The sequence below is a fragment of the Polychytrium aggregatum genome, assembly GCF_025602895.1.
Source record: "Polychytrium aggregatum strain JEL109 chromosome Unknown BJ171scaffold_11, whole genome shotgun sequence".
Taxonomy (NCBI): domain Eukaryota; kingdom Fungi; phylum Chytridiomycota; class Chytridiomycetes; order Polychytriales; genus Polychytrium; species Polychytrium aggregatum.
The window spans coordinates 25,438-40,930 of record NW_026516213.1 but is presented as its reverse complement, the minus strand read 5'-3'; the positions used below and the strand labels follow the sequence as shown (position 1 = coordinate 40,930).

Sequence of the window (15,493 nt, the reverse complement as noted above, 5' to 3'; positions counted from 1 at the left end):
GTAGCACGGATTCCGTTTCGGGCAGCGCGAGGACACTGCCACAGAGAGCCTGCAATGAGTACAGAGACTGTGGTGCCCGCTCTGGCCAATCAGCGGGCAGCATGACATCGATCCCGGTTGGGGTATCATGGAGTTTGTCGCGCCAAGCATGAGGAGAAAGCGAGGGATGAGGAGAAAGCGAGAACGAGGAGAAAGAGGAGAGTGCTTGGTTGTGGCCGATGCTGTTGCGGCACACTGACGTTGGGCTCGGGTGGTCGCCGCCGGCCGTCTTTCCTCTCTTGCTCTCCTGGCTGTCGTCGACACCAGGGTGTCCAGCAAGGGGGTTGGGCTTTTCTTTCCAGATTCGCCAGATTCGCCAGTGCCGTCGTGGGGTCAAGCTTGCCGATTGCATCTCGAGACCAAACGCTATCTTGTGATTTCTCGGGATTTTACGGCTGCCGCTCGAGGAGACGCCTCGCACCGACAGACAGAGCCGACCACAGCCAAGGCGACGACCGCTGCGTGGGAGGAAAGGCTGCCCAAAGCAGAGCCGAGCCCACAGAGCCTTGGTGCATGACTCCCATACAGGCTGGCATGACCAGGCACCCGCCATGAGCACCTTCGATAGCGAATCCTGCCAAAGCACCACCGGCCAACGACGAAGCAGCAGCAGCGACATGGGACAACCCCCAGCCAGACCAGGACCCACCGTCGCGCACCACCCGGTGCTGCCACCACAGACAGGCCATTCTCCTCCACCGCAATTTGCGTTGTGGCGTCCCATTCCTTTCTCTCCCCGCAGTGACAAGGAGGCGCGCCGCCAGCCGCCTTGTGGGAGGCAGCGGCGCCGCACCGCGCACCAATCGCTGCACGCGGCGCTGCACATCCGCAGCCACGGGACCGCCGTGCCCTCCGCCCGCCCGCCTGCGATTGGCCCGCTGTTCATTGGTGGCCCGGGACACGCCTCTCCCGACGCGCCGCCGAGCGCGTCCAATCCAGCCGCCTGGGCCCAGCGACACTTGAGCCGGGCACGGGGCGCCCACCCTGGCCCTTTCCCCGCCAGCCCCTCACCATCGAGCCGTGGCTATAAGCCAGGCCGCTCCCTTCGGTTCCCATCTGCCCGGCTTCTGTTTCCCTGCCTGGCTCCTGTCTTCCTTCTGCGCCCCACTCCTCTGGCGACACCATGCCCGAGGCCTCTCGCAGGCGACACCATCCGGCCACCGCAAAGCTCGAGTCCGATGAACAGGAGGCCCTTGGCGTCTCCTCTGTGGACTCGGACGATGCTGAGCAGCTCGACGCCCACAGCGCCTATACCCAGTTCAGCAGCATCATCCCGACCACCGACGACCCCTCCATCCCGTGCTTCACCGTCCGGGCCCTGGTTCTGGCCATCTTCTTCAGCGTCCTCACTTCCACTGTCAACGTTGTGCTCTCCTTCCGCACGAACGCATTCTCCATCCCGGCCTATGTCGCTGTGGTGAGTCGCCGTGGCAGCTGTGTGTCGGTGCCGATTCAGCTCCGTGCCATTCAGCTCCATACCATGCAACTCCATCCCATTCAGCTCCATCCCACTCGGTTCCATCCATCTGGCACCTGATGTCATTCCTCCACCAAGGGCCACCGACTGAATCGCTCGCCTCCGTCCGCTCCTAACACGCCCGTCCCTCCAGATTATCTCCTACCCTATCGGCATTTTCCTGTCCAAGGTCGTTCCCGATGTCCGCTTCAGGTGTCTGGGATACGAGAACTCGCTCAACCCCGGCCCCTTCTCCATCAAGGAGCACGTCCTGATCTACATCATGTCCAACTCGGCCACTCCGTATGGCATCGACAACGTCGTCGGCCAGGTTGCCCCCATCTACCTCAACGACACCTCCATCCAGATCTGGCAGTCCATTCTCTGGATCCTCGCAACCCAGTGCCTCGGTCTCGGTCTCGCCGGCATGGCCCGTGAGTTCCTGATCAAGCCCGCTGCCATGTACTGGCCCGGCAACATGGGCATCCTGGCGCTCTTTGCTTCTTTCCACGACGCCCGGATGTCTGCCGCCGACTCTACCTCCAAGCACAAGATGTCGCGCTTCAAGTTCTTCTGGATCGCCTTTGGGGCCGCTATGGCCTGGTATTTCGTCCCAGGCTTCATCGCTCCGGCACTCCAGATGATCTGCATCCTCTGTTTCTTCCGCTCCGGCGCCAACAGCCTGGTCAACATCTTTGGCTCGGCCAGCCAGGGGGTGGGCATCCTCACCCTCACCCTCGACTGGTCCCAGTTCAACGGCTTTATATCTCCCCTGACCTCTCCGTTCTGGGCTAACTGTGTGCTCCTGATCGGCTACATCATTTGGGGCTGGATTGTTGTCCCTATCGCCTACGTCAACAACCTGTGGGACGCCAAGTTCATTGGATGTCCACAGCCCGGCCCCAACGGATGTGGCTTCCTGAATGGCAACGGTCTCTTCAACGGCTCCAACCTCGGTCAGCACCTGAGCGGCCACATTCTGCTCAATCCCACCACCTTTGAGCTCGACCTCAACGAGTATGCCACCGCCGCCCCCGTCCACCTCGGCATGACCTTCATCTTTGTCTATGCTGCCTCCTTCATCACCATTTCGGCATCGATCACACATGTGGCCCTCTGGTATGGCCGCGACATTGTACAACAGGCCCGTGTGGCCTTGAAGGAGGTGCGCTTCCAGTCGAGCCACGAGGACATCCACAACAGGCTCATGGCTGCCTACCCCGAAGTCAGCAATCTGGCCTATCTTTGCATCTTTCTCGTGTCCACGGCCCTGATGTTCGTCGTCGGTCTTGCCACCCCCTACAAGCTCCAGTGGTGGGGCATCATCCTGGCCATCGCGATCGGCATCATCTTCATCATTCCCCTCACCACCATCACTGCCCTCTCGGGCCAGTACATTGGTCTCAACGTCCTGACCGAGTTTGTCATTGGCCTGATGATCCCGGGTCAACTCGTCCCCGTCATGTCCTTCAAGTCCCTTGGCTACAACACCATGATCCAGGCCCAGACCCTCCTCAACGATCTCAAGATCGGCCACTACATGAAGGTGCCTCCCCGCGCCATGGTTACCGGCCAGGTCATCGGTGCCATTCTCTCTGCCCTGATCTGCGTCCCCGTCGCCACCTCCTTTACGCTCTCGCCGCTCTTTGGCAAAGGTGACTGGCGCGCCATTGGATACGGTGTGTTCTACTCTGCCGGCACCATCTGGGGAGCCATCGCCCCCGCCCGTTTCTTTGGCTACGGTGCTCTCTACCACGACGTTCTCTATGCTTTTCCTGTCGGCTTCCTACTCCCCATCCTTCCCTGGCTCGGCAACAAGGTCTACAAGCACCCTTACTGGCACCTGGTCAACATCCCCATCATGGCCAACTGGTTCGGCCCCCAGACCGGCAACATGAACACCATCCTGACCCCATTCATCGTCGCCTTCGTTTTCCAGTACTATCTCTTCCGCTACAAGAGCGAGTGGTGGCGCAAGTACAACTTTGTGCTCTCTGTTGCACTGGACTCGGGCGTCGGCATCGGCTCGGTCCTCATCGGCACTCTGGAGCTGCTCTTCCAACAAACCGACGGCAATGGCAATCCAGTTGGAGGTTTCCTGATGCCCACATGGTTCCTGAACCCCAACGGCCCTGCGGACTTTTACTGTTTTGATGTCGACTATTTTGGAAATCCAACAGCCAAGTAAATGCTGCAGGATACTAGCTTTGCCTGGTTGCGCGGCTCTTGGTTCTCGCTCGTCTTTTCCCTATGATCTCTTGGAGCATCCGACTCTTCCTTTCTATTTTTGCTATTTCAACTTCGTCGTCGTCGCGCCTTGAGCTTTGATGCTTATGCCTTTGGATATGCTGGACATTCGCGCCTCAGTTTTGGGATGTTGTGTAAGGGTGCGATATATATGACAAGCGATATGCGATATATATGATATATGCGATATGCGATATATATGATATATGCGATATGTGCAAAATGTGCAAAATGTGCGAGATTCTACGGCGTATAAATACCCGGATTCACTGACCCGATTATCACCCAGGTTACACAGTTCCAGTGCTTTGGTTTTCGAGGATGCTAGCCAAACCAACCCTTCACAGATATTGTCTAGAGGCGATACAGATTTGACGAGATATGGAGACCAGAGACGCGGAACTATATCTGAGTTGGCCGGTGTGCTTATTTGCACGACCAGATCTAATTTCGAATGCAAATGAAAAGTTATCTGACCCCAGTCGGTGCCATGAGTTCGTGGCCTCAGGAATGGTCGGACACATGAGTGAAAAAAAGATTGTCGCAGGTCAGTTTCTCTCCCCATCTCGGCTGGACACTCATTCACAACCGCATAGCACTCAGAAGAACACTGGTGCAGTGTGTAATGTTACTGTTCCGGGTCATGAGAAACACATCTTATGGTGCCATCGCCTGCTTCTTGCTGAGTGTCTTGAGGGTCAGTCCATCCTCCATCATCGGTTGAATGGACGCCTTGAAACTCTTATCACCGTCTTGGCCGAGCATTCACCCACCGTCGTTCCATGCTTCACCAACCTTTCACAGAGCCATCATACATGTCCAGAATGTTGCCGCCAAACTCGTCGCTGGATCTCTGGCGTGGGAACCAGACAACCAGACAACATGTCGACGGAGCTGTCGAGCGGAATGTCCGAACTGTTGCGCAGCAAGCGAAGCAGGGTATCCAGAGCGCAGCAGCATCTCGGACCAAGCACAAAACCGCCGTCCTCGTTCCCAACCCACTCACAGCATCCGCCAAGCCAATCCAAGCCAATCCAGCATGTCCCAAAAACGCACCCTCGGCTGTGATCTCACAGACAACAGTCCCGCCGCCAAGATCGTCCGCCTCGATACCAGTCCAGATGCTTTCGCCGAGACCGGTCCATTCGGCAACACCCAGCCCGGCCATCCCAGCCACGTTTGTGCCTTACTCGCCTTCCACGACATCCTCACGATCTTGGTCTGCAACGATGCCTTTGTCGCAACCATCGGCATTGCGACTCTGGCTCTCCTTCCTCGCCTGGCGCCACAGTACAAGGACATCCTCTCGCTCGTTTCCGAAGATGGAAGGCTCTGTGCTGTTCAGTCTCACATCGATGGCAGGCCAACGATACCCAACTCCAAAAGGATCGACTTCCGCGACGTTCTTAACCAGGCCGAAGAGTTCATCGATGCCAACGACTTCCTCCAGGGAGTTTTCTTCTTCCTCACACGCAGGAACGGATATCCGACGAGCTTTGAGGCATATCAGAAGGAGCTGCCTCTTTGGGAGGCAGCTGCCGGACCAGGAGTGAATCAGCACATAATCAGATACAAATGTCGTGATTTAGGGCTTCAGTATCCATTCTCCTCAGTTGAATATCTAAAGGTGATTCGAAATGAAACTTTCAAGTCCTCCGATGACCTTCGCTCCCTTAGCCCACAAGACGAATTCAAATTTCATGACAGTTCACTTTTGTTGGGCATAGAATGTGACGACTTTTGTAGTCCAGAATTTTGGAATGACCCGCCAAATGACACTGTGACTATCGTCCGATTTGATCATCACCCATATCACACCGACGAACAAGTGTCCAAGCTCCTCACACACGAAGTGTATATGCTGCAAAATGCGCTTCATTACCCACGCATCCGATTGGTCAACTGCGGAGTCTCGGTGTTTTCCCACTGGCCAGAGATCTCTCGTTGCATCAGAACTCTCATCATTGATGACTCGACCAACAGAGTCACGGACTTTTCTGGCTTTTCCGAGATACAGCAACTCGAGTCTCTGACGATTCGGTGCAACATTGCCACTCTCGAAGGAATGCCGGATACCTTGCCGAGTTTGACTCTGCTCGATTTGTCGGATTGTGAAAACATCCAGAGCCTCAACGGGCTGTCACATATACCAAGGATTTTTGAAGTGAAGCTCCCTCCACTCATCGAGAACATCGAACCTCTCTATCAATACTTTGGCCAGCTTGAGATGTTGGATCTGAGCCGTTGTTGTCAAATTACATCTCTTGTTGGGTTTCCTCCGTTGCCCAGACTGAATAAGCTCAGACTTCCAAGATCCATCCAAAGCTTGGATGGATTTCCGAGCCAACTTGACTCGCTCACAGACTTGAACATGTGGACATGCGATCGACTCGAGTCGGTCAAGCGACTACCACCGATGCCGGGATTGAGGAACTTCTGGCTTCCTCAATCGATCTGTCTGAAGAATGCTGTTGGTATCATTCATTGGTTTCAACAATCGCCCCAATGGAGGAGTTGTTCTGAGAAGGATCAACCACACACTGTCCGTCTAGCACTCCACCAATTCTGGACATTGCTGAGCCTGGTGGTCATCGATGCACTATCGGAGGCGAACCTATCAAACCAATGCCTCGATGTACACATGGAGAAACCAAGCGAGCTACTAGATCATTTCCTGAGGACATCAGAAGTCGAGAACTTCAACAAACCAATCGGTGACTCTCTCACGGCAAGAGACATGTCAGCAGAATTGAATATTCAGTTGCTTGGCATCGATCGAGGCAGAACATACATCGGATGTTACACTCAGAAACGTGACTCCATGCTGTCTGTGCTGGAGATTCCCACAGGCCTGGTGAACTGGAAATCTCCCTTGACGAAGATCACAGTCCACCCTCAATCCCTTGGAAGTTGTCATCGTGAGAGCAACTATATACTGCGCATCGACCAAACGGCAGAAACGATTGTCTGGACGGACAGTATTGCTGAGCATCTTGTGGGAATGCCACCAAGATTCGATTATCTAAAGCACTTGGTGGCCAACTGGAATAATCTCAAGTCCCTCAGGGGCATGCCCGACATGCCTTTACTCGAAAAACTCACCCTCAGGGCAGATGCTGAGGATCTTCAAGGACTGCCGCCAGTGCTTCCGTCCCTTGTGCATTTGGATCTACGTCATTGCCCTCAGCTAACGTCGCTCAAGGGAATGCCTGAGATGCCCAAATTGACAACGTTGATACTGGCTCCATCGATACGGAGCCTGGAATGGATGCCCAGGATCCTCTACTCGCTTCAACACATTGATCTCTCAAGCTGTTCAGAGCTTGCGTCGCTCAAGGAGATTCCCTATCTCCCCAACTTGAGAACGCTGATAACCCCCAAGGGACTGAAGATCTTGGACATACCCTTGAATCATATCGATTCGCTTGAGGAGCTCGATATGTCGCACTCGTCGAGACTCGAGTCACTTGATCGCTTTCCACACACACCCAAATTGAAGACGCTGTATTTGAGCTGCTCGTTTTTGAACCTCCGTGGGCTGCCAAGCTGTATGCCATCGCTTCAGATCCTCTCTATCTGGTGCCCCTTGCTCACGTCGCTCGAGGGGTTTCCTGAAACACCGAAACTTGAAGAGCTGGCTCTGACTTCATCGATAGCCAGCATGCGCGGTCTGCCGTCCGTTTTTCCCACCTTGAAGAAGCTTGTCGTTTATAATCAAGGGAGTTCAGCAAACGAGACAAGCCTCCAGGGATGCCCCCTCATGCCCAATCTCCGATATCTTGAGCTCCCTCGATCTATCCGATCCTTCCGGGGACTGCCTGAGTCCCTGATGAGCCTCCTGGAACTGCATCTATACTCATGCTCCAATTTGGAATCGATCGAAGGACTTCCGCGTATGCCTTTGCTCCAGAGGTTGAGTTGCAGTGACACGAGAGGACCAATATTCGATGAGTTGGTGGCCCGACTGAGGGTTGATTCACCGCGACTGACCGTATCAGGATGAAACCCTCGCTTCGTCACACTTTCATCGATCAGCCTCAGTCCAGATGGTGACGATAAATGGGCTGGATTTTTTTTTTGATAGTTGTATATTCAAGAATATTCAACATGCCATCAGTATCACAGGATACCCGGCAGTGGGCGTACAAGCAGGCTCACATACCCCTGTTGCGGCTCTCGCCGACTCTCCAGCCCACACGGCGGACCATGCGGGTGAACACTTCCTCCAAGAGGTCCCAGAGGGACTCACATGTCTCTAGGTCCCGCTCGGGGACCCTTTCTCTCTGGCCATGGGAGCTCCTCTCCGGGATCTCCTCAAAGCCCATCCACGACTTTGTTCGTTGGGGTCGCTGTCGTGGCCTGGTGGCCCTCAGCGGTCCAGTCGCTCTGTCACTGCCTGAAATTCTGATGGGTGTGAGGGAAGGGCTGCCTCTCCTGCTGGTCGTGGGAAGCGGTGTGTCCACCACTCTGTATAGGTAATCCGCAGTTGAGATGCGGTGCTCCATGTGATGTCGTGCGAACTGTACGGAACAGCAAGTTCAAGCAGAATGTTTGTGTCCGATGGAGCCGCTTCTGTTCGTTCTTTGGGATGGCTTCGAGGGCGAGGCCGTCTTCCATCATTAGCCGCAGGAATGTGCGGTATGCAATCGTCAGTGTCTTGGCCGTGAGGTTTCCAAGGGTCAGGCCCATCTTGGCCACGTTGGATGCTGCTCCTCTTGTCCTGGTCACCATTCGGTCCTGGCAGATCGTCGATGAAGGCGCTGAACATGAGTGGGCTCAGCACCGATCCCTGGATTAGTCCTTTCTGGAGCCATACTGGCTTGGATCTTCTGCCCTTGCTGACCATTTGGATGGATACCCGGTCAAACATGGCTTTGAGGAAGCCGAGGGCGATGCCGTTCATTCTTTGCTGCTTGAGCTTGGTCCAGAGTCGCTCGCGCCATACTGTGTCATAGGCGGCTTTGATGTCGAGGAACACCAGGGAGTACTCCTCACCGTTCATCTTGTGGTGCTTGATCAGGGTGTCCAGGGCGACGATCTGGTCAAGGGCTCCTCGTCTGGCTCGAAATCCGCCTTGGGCGACGTCCATGTCTCCTGCCTGTTCTGCCAGGAAGGGGAGCATGATCCTTTCCACGATCTTCCTGCAAGTCTGAGTGAGACCGATCGGGCGATACATGGCCGGGTCCAGGGTCGATCTCTTCTGTTTGTACACTGGGTGGATCAGCACGCTGTTCCATTCGCTTGGCACCACACTGGCCTTGAGCGCCGCCATGATGATCAGGCGGAGCCACTCGGCTATCACTGGTGCGACTGGTATGAGCATTTCGCTCTTGATCTTGTCGGACCCCGCTGCCTTGCGACATGGTGCCTTCTCGATGGTCTCTTGGATGTGCTCCAGCGATACTTCTGGGAGCCGGTTGTCGGGCGGCAGGAGGGTCGCCTCCGTGCTCAGGGGTGGTGGGGTTATACTTCTGTTGTACTCTGTCCCGCTGTCCTGCGAGGCAGAGGATACCTTGCCAAAGTGCACCACGAGTTTCTCGAGGGTCGGATCCGAGTTGTCAAAGAGATGGGATCCCTCTCTCCCCTTCCTCGTGCGCATCGCTCCGATGGTCTTGGTCATCTCGGAGCACTTCTGGGTGTCCATGGTGGCCATGGACTCCTTCCATGACCGTATGCCGTTCTTGCGCTTGAGCTGGGTGATGGCCTTTCTCGTGGACCGAAGCTGGCGGCGCAGGTCATCCAGTTCTTCCGTGTCGTACTCGGGGGTCTGCTTGATCATCCTGTTCAGGCATCGCCGCTCTCGTTCCAGGCGTCGGATTTCGGGCCCCTGTGTGCTCTCGATCCGACCAGGGCTGATGCTGGCACTTCCGATGGTCTCGCTGGCGATCAGGTCAATCGTGGTCTTGAATATGCTCCACGCGTCGTCTATGGACTTCTGGGCTATGGCTTCGCTGATGGCAATCTGGCTGCCCTGTTGGATGGGCGTGAGAGCCTGTTCCATCAGCCCGGTGCATCCGAGTTTGGCGGCGTTGAATGCGCGCGTGTATTTTCCCTTGACTTCGGGGTATCGGATCATACCGATCCGCCCTCCCCACGCTGCCTAGTGTCGGATCGAGGATAATGGTCTTGATACCGGGGAAGGCTGGTGGCTTGCTGCCTGCTTTCTCCGGTACCATGTGGCGAGGGATGACCTGGATCGCGCTCGCTCTACCCACCAACTATGGTTGCAGAACGAGTATCGATTGTAGTGTAGAGTTGTCGCTGTCGAGTCATCGGATGTTCTCTCGGTGGATCAACATCAACGATTCTTATGGGACAGCACTATTGTATATTGAATGTACTGGATGTATTGAATGTCAAATACAACACCACTGGACCGCTGCTGCTTCATCAAGTACACCTAACCTAATCCAGGGTTCGGTACCATGGTGTTTGGGGCGGGTGTTGGCGGCGAGGTTGCTTGGCTACTTGCAAGTTCAGTGTTGCGGCTTGGTTGTTTGGGAGTGGAGCTCGGAGGGACTCGGGAATCAGGGCCACTTGCCGAGTTCCTTGAGACTATTGATGGCAGCTTGGCAATCCTGGTCGGCAGACTTGCGATACCAGAAGACGGCGGTGTCAATGTCTTCGGGGACACCATGTCCATTCTTGTAGCAGAAACCGAGCCAATGTTGTCCGTATCGATTGCCTTGTTCGGCTGACTTGCAATACCACTCAACTGCCTTGGCGTAGTCCTGGGTGACTCCATATCCATCGAAGTAGCAAAAACCGACCATGAACTGCCCGTACGAGTTGCCTTGGTCGGCCGACTTACTGTACCACTCGAATGCCTTCTTGTAGTCCTCTGATACTCCCCAGCCACACAAGTAGCACTCTCCGATCCAGTTCTGGCTGTCACTGTGGCCTTCGTTGGCGAGTTGCTCAAAGATATTGGCCGCCTTCTTCCAGTCCTGAGGGGTCCCGAATCCATGGAACACACACACAGCCATGAGATGTCTGCAGAGCCATTCACGGTCCGATCCCAGCTGGCACAGCTCGAAGTACTTGTGGGCAACAGGTGAGGCATTATTGACGACTTTCCAAACCGACTCTAGACATTCGGCCTCCCCAAGCTTGAACTGATCCGATTTGTTATCACGGATAATCTTGATACCCTTCTGTTCGTCCTGCACGGTACCCCGGCCGAGGTAGTACATCCATCCGACCATGTGGGTGGCGATGGGTTTGAGAACCGAGTTGGTGGACTGGGAACTGACCTCCTGCCAGTGAGCAAGGGCAGCTCTGTCGCTCTGTTCGACACCGTGACCCAGAAATGAGCGCCATCCACGGAGGAACTCGATGTGGAGTCGACCGTCGTCACTGCCCTGGTCGACAGCCTTGGAATACCACTCGATGGCTGTATCGAAGTCTTGATCGACACCTTCGCCAATCTCGTAGCAACCGCCAAAGACAATTTGGGCCTTAGGGATCCCCCGTTCAGCAAGATTGCGATATAGCTCGGCGGACTTGGTGTGGTCTTGGTCGACACCCGTGCCGTCGTGATAGCAGCCAGCCAAGTGAAACTGAGCAATACTGTGATGTGCATTGGCCGCTTTTTCCATGAGGTGGAAGATTTGCTGCTGTTGAGCTACTCTCTCGGAAGGGTCCACCAACTGCTGACCACGGAGTTCAACTTGGAGGATCCTTGCCAGGAGATACGAGGCCGCAGCATCGCCCTGGTCGGCTTGAGCAACGAGCCAGAATCGGTTGCTTGAGCCTTGATCATCGCAGTGCAGGGAGAGGGCGATCGTGTCGCTCGGTGTGAGGCCGATCTGCAACTGTCCATCTGGATTGCACAGTCCTGCATTCTGGCACCAGTTGTTGAAGCGAGCTACTTTGGAGCTCAGGAGGGGCTGGGCACGCTTGCACGCTCGGAGGAGGGCCTTGATTGTGCTGTGATCAAGAGCGAGTTGGAAGCTGTCGTTGCAACAGATGATGGTGAAGATGTCTGGGCCATGGTTGAGTGAGAGCCGGGTGATATCGGGCATCGACGAGGCTGTTCTGGCTTCAGCTTGGGTTTGCTGAGCTGGAGATGACTCCGTGGTTGGAGCAGGCTCGTTCATGCTGGCCATGTTGACGGAGACAGGAGGGAGGCAATGGGTGATGGCGATGGACAGGAGACAGAGGCAGGTTGTGGCGAAGCAAGCCAAGCACTGGCAAGCCATACACTGGCCATTGAACACACACACACAAGCCTGGCTCGATCCGATGGTTTGCTGGCTGGAGTCGTTGTTGCTCACTGCACTGCCACAGGTACTGCCACATTCATGGAACACGAATCGATCATGGAACCGATATTGGAATCGAAGCTCGCATACTCGCCATCCGAGCCAAATACGACATCCGTTCCATCCAGTTCCACATCGACACCAACACTATGGCTCCATCCTGCTGCACCGAGCACCACAAGTTCGCCTCCAAGCATTCCTTCCCTCTTCGCAACATACTGACCGAGAGTATCAAGCAGGCCCTCAGCGAAGATGTCTGCCTCTCCCAACGAATGCAACTTCCTACCCGTTGCTTCCGCATACTTGCCGCCTCAGCGAACTGGGAATGGCAACAAAGGTAGAGCAGGCCATCGTATTGCATCACAAGGATTGGAACAGGCTCGATAGGCGTGTTTGCGAGGCTTCACCATGCTCCTACCAAGAGTGTCCTCGTTGCTCACACTCTTCAGCAGAATGTTGCGAGTTCCATTGATGTCTCGATCTGTCATCAGCACACATTTACCATCTGGACGCTCTAAAGCTGGCCTATCCAGGTCTATCCAAGTCTGACAATGCCCAGTGGAAAGCCTTGGTCGATGCTATCCCAGTCCCGCGTCCTGGCAACTGCCCCTCCTTCTGCCACATGGTCCTGACCCAGCTCCGTCAGCGCTATGCCACTGTCGGCCTCGAGTCTTTCCTGGCACACGCTGGATCAATACTGAGAAGTACGTTTACGACTTCCTCGACAGAATCATCAGTGAGTTCGTCGAGAGCCTGGCCTCCAATCTGGCCAAGTGCGCGGCCATGAAGGCCCGTTATGAGAAGGTCGAGAAATTCCGCCTCCGTTACCTCAGCAAGAAGCGATCCACCATCCGAGTCCTGCTACATGAGGAAGCGCCACTGGGGACCTGTCCAGTCCACATCCAGCTTCTGGAACCGGTCAACATTCGCGAGTTCCTCGGCGTCACTCCTCCTGGCGCACCAGACACTCCTGTGCAGCTTAAAGCAAAGGGGACAGTGAGAGTATAACCAGACTCACTGTCGCCTCATTCAACATAAATGGTCAAACAACCAGGGAGGGACGCCCAAGGCGAACATCCTCCTCAAGATATTGGCGAAGGAAAGAATCGATACAATCGCCTTCCAGGAAACGAAACTGAAACCAGGAGCTCAATGTCGGACTGTTACCGAACGTCGACACATAGCAGTGGAACCCCCAAAAGCCGCAGGACCCAGAGATCAAAGACCGATACAAGAAGGCAGTCGAGCAAGCCAGTCGCCAAGTCGAGCACGATATCTCGGTTGCCCTAGAAGCAATCTGCCGAGGCTCCGAGATCCCAATCAACCAAGTGGAAGCCCAGCAGGCAGAGGACCAGGCCTGGAACATCACCACCAACGCAATTAACACAGTCGCCGAGAGAGTCATAGGCAAAGCACACATCAGGATGATCTGTAAGCCAAACGATCAAACCAAGGAGAGCCGCAAGCTCACTAAGAGGCGGAGCAAGCTGAAGGCCCAGCTCAAACGACACACGACGAACTGGGTGAGGGCCGAGCAAGTCCAAAACCAACTCCATGCGGTCCGGCCGGATCTGAACCGGGCCATCCGAAAGTGCCGAAAAGCGAGCAACGAGAAACTGGCCGAGAAAATCAACCGGATGAACAACACCGAGCTGTCCAAAACGCTTGGGGCCATGCAGAAGCGCAAGGCCCGGGAAGGTGCCCACCGATTCGACAACTCTGACGAAGCGCTGGAGAGACTCGTCTGCCACTTCGGCAGAGTCTCGGCGGACTCAACGGCCACGGCGAACGGGTTCGATCGAACACTCGAGCCCCCTACACCGAGCCAAGAGCGTAGACGACTCCCCCCCAGCTACGAGCTCCCCATAATCAGCCCACGGGCAATCAAGGAGGCGATCATTACAACACCACGAAGGAAGGCCCTAGGATCGGACAGGATCAAGATCAAACTGCTCCAGCCCAACGCCCACAGAGTCTCGATATGGCTCTACCTCCTCATGGGAGCAGCCATCAAGGCGGCCGTGGTCCCAACTGAGTGGAGCACAGTGCTGATCCATCCCGTTTACAAGAACAAGGGATCGCCCCTCGACCCCGCAATGTACAGGCCGATTGGACTGACCCAGGTCTGCCGAAAGGTTGTCGAGCGAGCACTGTTGCCGTTGCTCAACCGAAAGCTCGGACTGATGGACATTGCCCAAGGTGGATTCCGGGCCGAGCGAGGCACCCTCGACCAGATCTTTGGCCTGGACACGCTCATCAAGGACCGCCAGCTGGCGGGCGAGGAGTACTCCCTGGTGTTCCTCGACATCAAGGCGGCCTACGACACTGTCTGGAGGGAGAAGCTCTGGGACAAGATTGAAGAGCGCACCCCATGTACGATCACCCTCAGGCTCTTGAAGGCCATGTTCGACGATGTGAAGATTCAAGTCGTCAACAAGAGCCGTCGGTCCAATCCAGTCTGGCTGCAGAAGGGACTGATCCAAGGATCGGTGCTGAGCCCGCTGATGTTCAGCGTGTTCATCGACGACCTCCCTGGGAAACTCCGGGCAGACGGTGGAACGACCCTAACCACCACCCGAGGACGAGCCGTCCAGGTCAACTCACTGTGGTTTGCCGACGATGGGGGTGCTCATCTGCCGCCCCAACCAGACCCAGCGCCTCCTCGACATCTGCGAGGCCCACAGCATCGAGAATCGATACCAGTTCTCGCCCCCGAAGTGCGAGGTGATGTTCACCGAACAGCACCCAGAGAAGGATGCCAAGGTGCACCTATACGGCAAGGAGCTGCCAGTCGCCAAGGAGTTCCGGTATCTCGGAGCCATCGTCGACATCAACGGCTTCAGGATGGACCGCCAGATCCAGAACCTCACCCACAAGGCTAGAGGTGCCGCCGACAAGCTGGTGAAGCACGGAATGAGTCTGGGTCAATACTCGGCCAAGACGGTGACGAGGGTGTTCAAGACCTTCGTTCGGCCCATGCTCGAGTATGGACTGACCCTCGAAGTGCTCACGAAGCAGCAAGCCGTGACACTCAGACGAGCACAGATGCACTGTCTGACCCGACTCTTCAGAGTGGTGCGGAACACGTCCTACGGAGCGATGCACCTCGGATGCGGACTCATCACCCTGCCCAACCGCCTCAAGCAGCTGGCCCTCCAGAACCGAGCCGTCTGGGAAGACCGTCTGGACCACAACGACAAGATGGTCTCGATGGTGTTGAGATATTCCCGCATCCAGCCCAGCCTGATGGATGCATCCCTCGGCTCCCAGTTCTACCTCGACGAGTACTGGCGGCAGCTGATCGTGCTGAAAGAGCAGTGCCAGCCGGACTACCCGATGAAGGAGCTGTTCAGGAATGGCTACTACCAGCTCCCAGGGCCACCAGTCAAGCTGCAGATTCACATCGAGGACGCGCAAGGCTTCGACAGGTCAAAGGAACTGACCTCGGCCCGCACCGTGACGACGACCATGTCGGGACTGTGGGCCG

The 15,493-nt window shown here is 55.8% G+C and overlaps 4 protein-coding genes across 4 annotated transcripts; 3 read left to right on the top strand and 1 right to left on the bottom strand.

The window, feature by feature from the left end:
- The first annotated feature begins 1,044 nt into the window (after positions 1–1,044).
- Positions 1,045–3,816, top strand: BJ171DRAFT_27640 (OPT oligopeptide transporter protein-domain-containing protein). Its single transcript, XM_053106849.1, has 2 exons — positions 1,045–1,456; positions 1,650–3,816. The coding sequence occupies exons 1-2, from the start codon at positions 1,163–1,165 to the stop codon at positions 3,681–3,683; spliced, it is 2,328 nt and encodes a 775-aa protein (XP_052968351.1). The 5' UTR covers positions 1,045–1,162; the 3' UTR covers positions 3,684–3,816.
- A 965-nt stretch (positions 3,817–4,781) lies between these two features.
- BJ171DRAFT_473298 (uncharacterized protein) lies at positions 4,782–5,367 on the top strand (the record flags this gene model as incomplete). Its single annotated transcript, XM_053108694.1, has 2 exons — positions 4,782–5,291; positions 5,332–5,367. The coding sequence occupies 2 exons, from the start codon at positions 4,782–4,784 to the stop codon at positions 5,365–5,367; spliced, it is 546 nt and encodes a 181-aa protein (XP_052968350.1).
- A 1,570-nt stretch (positions 5,368–6,937) lies between these two features.
- On the top strand, positions 6,938–7,926 carry BJ171DRAFT_497146 (uncharacterized protein). Its single transcript, XM_053110253.1, has one exon. The coding sequence runs from the start codon at positions 6,948–6,950 to the stop codon at positions 7,743–7,745; it is 798 nt and encodes a 265-aa protein (XP_052968349.1). The 5' UTR covers positions 6,938–6,947; the 3' UTR covers positions 7,746–7,926.
- A 2,085-nt stretch (positions 7,927–10,011) lies between these two features.
- BJ171DRAFT_27655 (uncharacterized protein) lies at positions 10,012–11,887 on the bottom strand. The gene is made up of 2 exons (XM_053106851.1): positions 10,148–11,887; positions 10,012–10,082 (listed from the first exon to the last, which is right to left on the bottom strand). Exon 1 carries the CDS (start codon positions 11,848–11,850, stop codon positions 10,270–10,272), a length of 1,581 nt encoding a protein of 526 aa, XP_052968348.1. The 5' UTR covers positions 11,851–11,887; the 3' UTR covers positions 10,012–10,082; positions 10,148–10,269.
- Positions 11,888–15,493: the final 3,606 nt, after the last annotated feature.